A 5,239-nucleotide genomic window follows, 5' to 3' on the forward strand; every position below is an offset into this window, starting at 1 on the left:
ATCCATTATCGAATCAAAAGCGTAACTAAAAATAGTTCGGATTGGCTGGCAGTTAGAAACTGGACGTGAACAGACAAAGAGGGATGAGTTCTGAATGGGAAAACATTGTTCTCTACATAGAGTATTAAAAATCGACAAATTTTCATTTGATTCCATGAGCTTTGTTTAGAAAAAGGCAATTAGGCTCAATTGGTATGGGCAGTCTTTGTGAAGCGAGATAATCACCGGTTTGTTGCTGTATTCCGTGCCAAGGGATTTAATAAAAAGCGTATCTATGGACAAAGTAAGGTCCACATCGTTTTAAGTCAAAATTAAGCAACCGAGTTTTGCAGAATACATATTGTTATCATAATGATAACCTGAAGTCCAATTCGATGTTTGACCACCCCACACGTTTATCCAGTTTCCATTGTGTCTCATATAGGTCGAATCCACAGATCGTTTAAAGTTTGTGTGGGACAATTTGTTTTTCGTTTTCAATTCAACAAAATTTCTTAATAACTTAAAACTAAATAATCAGCCAGTGAAGCAAAGTATTTTCGTTAAATTTTTCTAAATAAAATATGCATTCTTCAATAATATACTAAGATTTGATTTCATGATAAATTAAAAAGTTATAAGTAAATATAAGTTTTAGGATCAGCTCATTGCCATATTTTAGTTTTTTTTAAATATAGTTAACCTTGATAATTAATTAATAGTTCAGAGAAATTTGATATTTCATTTCGACATATGACAGTAAGTATGTGCTGACAAAAAAAAAGATGACAGTCTACCTTTTCTGTCACTTGGTACATAACCAAAATTTTAAATTCTGTTTTGGTATAAGGTTAAACTCAATACAAGTTTTGTTAATAAATTTGGATTTTTTTATTTGTAAGAACTGTTTATGTAAAATAAAAATCAATATTTAATGTTTCTCTTTAAACCAGGAGTTTAAAATTATTTCTTTTAAAAAGATATTTACCCTTGAAATTTTTTAGTAGAGAAAAACCTTTCTTTCTATCCAACAAGAAGATTTTTTTAAACGGCGTCTATTTTAGAGAGATTAGGAATCATCTTGTCTATAGTTACCCAGGACATCTCTGTAAGTATTTTTTTATTTCTTTGTTTTTTTTTTAGTTAGCCCTCCCAGTCTCTCAAATGAAGAAACCTTTATCCTAGCTCTCCAACCAAAACACGAGTAGCCGTTCGCAAACGTTTCAATTTATCTGCTTAACCCATCTCAAACCTAGTAATTCTGCATCCCCCTTTTCAACCCGCTATAAGCAACTAATATAATTGTTACAACTGGCATCCAAAGTGGTAAGCTTAAATAAATTGTTACAACTCTATGACAGATTCGATGTGTTTTTTGTCAACTCTACTTTAATTTGGTTGATTCCACATGCCTTTCTACTATTGTTATTATTTTAGTTACTTTTTGCTCATTTTGTTTCTTTATTTTTAAGTTTCGTTCATTATTGTCGAACAACTCTATTTATTCTGCTTGTCTGTGTTCGTTTTTTATCACAATTAATAATTTCTTTTTGTATCTTTCTTTAAATTAGTTTACCCATCCTCGGTAAACTACTTTTGTTTTGTGAATTTATCCATTCATTTGTTCTATCATGTTCTGTTATTTTTTATTATAAAGGTAATGGTATGTATGGTAATAAATTTGAAAAAATTTGGATAATTAAAGTTTTTTAATGTTTTTGTTTTTTTCATAAAATATTCAAACTCAAATTTACCTTTTAGTTAAAATATTTCATAACCCATTAGGAACCCTGCGACGATATCTCGAATTTTACCCACTTTAGAGGTAATAACCTCATAGTGGTGATTTTAATAGTGTAAAGCTTTGTAAAGCTATATATGAATATGAATGCAAACTTCTACTTTACCAACTATTGTTTAAAGCAAAACGTACTTTATTATGGAGTTTTGGTGGCGATAAATCTTACTGTAAATGTGTATTTTCAAAGGCCATATTAAATTTAATGGTTAACAAAATGAAATAAATGGTTCTAGGAGTTGGCTAGTTATGTGAAAATAGCCCAGCTTTGTTAACTTATTGTTGTCGACAGCTTTGTTAGGGTAAATGGTAAATAGCCGACAAACTATACAGAATATATTAACTTCCTTAATATATTAGTATTTTTAAATAAATTTAATTATTATTAAATAAAATAAAGATAAAAACATACACATTAGATAATAATTAGTTTCCCGCCTACTTATTTGATATAAGAAAAAAACTATATGTTTTATAAAATGTATAATATATGTGTCGCCGTATGCTATAAGAGTTGGATCTAATATGCATTTTGACGCCCATCGCTCCACCTTTTACTATTTCATCATTATTGTCTGTGGTACTACAGCCCTGGTTAAGCCTTGACCTTCCCCAGTCTATTCAGCCAGTCATTTCTGTTCATCGCCAAGTTTACTGCTCCGATCTTCCTCGCGTCCTCGTTTACACTATCCCTCCATCTTAGTCTTAGTCTACCTCCACTTTTATTTCCTACTGGTGCCGCTGATAGGGTTCATCTGGGTAGAGAAGTTTTATTTGATCTTTACACATATCCTTTTCATCTAAGCCTACCTATTTTTATAAAAGTTATTACATCTCTACCATTGACTATTTCTTTATACTATTTGTACAATTCGATATTATATTCATCATCATCTTTGGCTCAACAATCCTCTGTGGATCTTGGCTTGCTCTAAGATTCGTCGCCATTCTGTTCGGTTTCTGGCAACATGTTGCCATTTACTGATTTTTAATATCCGTAAGTCGGTTTCAACTCCATCTAACCACCTAATTCGCGGTCGGCCTTTGCTTCTTCTTCCTACAGGTGTTCCTGTGGTTAACTTTTTAGCAATCGTATTTTCTGGCATTCGTATTATGTGTCCAGCCCATCTAAGTCGCTGTGTTTTAATGGACGTTATGACATCTGGCTCATCAAAGAGCTGATACAATTCAAAATTTTATCTTCTGCGCCACACAAATATTCCCAAAAGTCTTTCATCTTTCTGCGTTAGAGTCCATGTTTCTGCTTTATATGTGAGGACCGGTCTCAGCAATGTTTTGTATATAATAATTTTAGTTCTTCTTTGAATGTTTCTTAAGTGGAAATGCTTTTGGAGTCCATAGTATGCCCTATTTGTAAGATTTATTTGTCTTTTGATTTCTTCGCTTGTTTTATTGGTAGCAGTCAATAGCGACCCAAGGTATGTGAAGTTGTCAACACGTTAAAAGGTATGACTTCCAAAGACTGTTTCTCATTCCTCATTTTCTATCGGATCCTTTGTAACCAACATGTACTTGGTTTTGTCTTCGTTGATGACTAGACCGACCTGTTTCGCCGCTGTTTCCAATTCTAGGAGATATTGCTCAACATCTCGCTTGCTACGCCCTATTATGTCAATGTCATCAGCATATGCTAAGACTTGTATCGATCTATTGTAAATAGTACCGTTGTCCCTAATTCGTGTATCTCGGACTGCCTTTTCTAAGGCAATATTAAATAGGAGGCAAGCCAGAGCATCCCCTTGTCTGAGTCTATCCTTTATCCCAAAGGATCTAGAATTCTCTCCCTGTATTCTAACAGTGGCTTCTAAGTTAGACATTGTCATTTTCGAATTCGACGAATAGGTGATATGTTTCAATATTGAATTCTAATGTTTTCTCGAGAATCTGTCTTATTGAATGAATCTGGTCAATTGTGGATTTTTCTGAAGTGAATCCAGCTTGATATATACCAACTATTCCTACTGTGTAAACTTGCAGCCTTTTGTAGAGAATATTTGCTAGTATTTTTTAAGCAGTTGTTAATAGGGTTATGCCTCTATAATTGTCACACTGGAGCTGGTCACCTTTTTTATGTAACGGGCATATCACGCCTTGAGACCATTCACAAAGCATGGTCTCATTATGCCAAACAAGAAGTAAAAGCTTATGCAGTGTCTGTAGTAGGGCATCGCCACCATTCTTTTTCGTTTTCGATGGTAGGTGGTCTTTCGTTTGGGTTGAAAGGATTCCAATCATTTCGATTTTCTAGGGTGTTATCTGCTTCTTCGATATGATGGCCATTAAATTTTGCATCGAAAAATTCAACCCATCTGTTTAGGATTGAGGCCGTATCATTTAGGATGTTTCCTTCTACATCTTTACAGCTCCTTATTCTTGGCTTAAACTCTTTGCGCATTTTGTTTAGATTTCTGTAGAACTTTCGAGTTTCATTTTGATTTCTCAGCCATTCTGTGCTTTCCAACTGCTTTTGATCAAATTATCTTTTTTTTTTCTTCCATGTAATCGTTTTTCTTCTCTTTTTATGGTCCGGTATTCTTCCTTTGCTCTTCTTGTGCATCCAGCTTGATTTGTCTTTAGGTATGCCCAGTTTTTGTTATCTGTTACTTCTTGGCACTCCTTGTCAAACCATTCGTTTTCTTTAACTGGTTTGGTTTTCCCCAATATTTTTGTTGCTTTCTCAGTTATTATATTTTTACATTTAATCCACAGCTCCTCTACATTTTCCCCCACCTCCAGGCTCTCCATTTCCTCGTCCGTTTGTCTCATATACTCTCTCGCAACGGTTTCAATGCGCAGATTATCAACATTAATTCTGTCCTGTTTCATGTGTTTATCTTTCTTTAGGTTTGATATTCTTCCTCTGATTTTTGCCATTACAAGAAAGTGGTCACTGTCAATGTTTGGGCCTCGGTAGCTTCTGACGTCTATGAGATCGGAAGAGTGCCTGGCATCTATCAGGATGTGATCTATCTGGTTAATGGTTTCGTTATCAGGGGATTTCCATATTCCTTTGTGTATAATTTTATGGGGAAATCTTGTTCCTCCTACTATCATGTTTTTAGTACTTGCAAAGTTTATTAGTCTCAACCCGTTATCATTTGACACTTTATGTAAGCTCTCACGTCCTATAGTTGGCTGGAAAAATTGCTCTTTGCCAATTTTTGCATTAAGGTCCCCAGCAATGATTTTCACGGACTGACGTCATGACGTGGACATCGATCATATTCTTTGTCTAAGGTGTCATAGAGTTCATCTTTTTCATTATCTTCCTTTTCTTCCGTAGGTGCGTGTACACAAAGTAAGCTATAATTTAAGAATTTTTCTTTAAGGAGTAGATAACATATTCTGTTGTTTATGGGTTTAAAGTTAAGGACTAATTGCTTTGCTTTCTTACTAACTAGAAAACCACTGCCAAACTCGTGTCGGGTGCTATGTCCGCTG

At 34.2% G+C, this 5,239-nt stretch overlaps 1 protein-coding gene across 1 annotated transcript; it reads right to left on the bottom strand.

Moving 5' to 3' along the window:
- Positions 1-2,372: 2,372 nt before the first annotated feature.
- On the bottom strand, positions 2,373-4,852 carry LOC140442426 (uncharacterized). Its single transcript, XM_072533499.1, has 2 exons — positions 4,495-4,852; positions 2,373-2,518 (listed from the first exon to the last, which is right to left on the bottom strand). The coding sequence occupies exons 1-2, from the start codon at positions 4,850-4,852 to the stop codon at positions 2,373-2,375; spliced, it is 504 nt and encodes a 167-aa protein (XP_072389600.1).
- Between the last annotated feature and the right edge of the window lie 387 nt (positions 4,853-5,239).

The sequence above is a fragment of the Diabrotica undecimpunctata genome, chromosome 5 (genome assembly GCF_040954645.1).
Source record: "Diabrotica undecimpunctata isolate CICGRU chromosome 5, icDiaUnde3, whole genome shotgun sequence".
In the NCBI taxonomy this organism is placed as follows: Eukaryota; Metazoa; Arthropoda; class Insecta; order Coleoptera; family Chrysomelidae; genus Diabrotica; species Diabrotica undecimpunctata.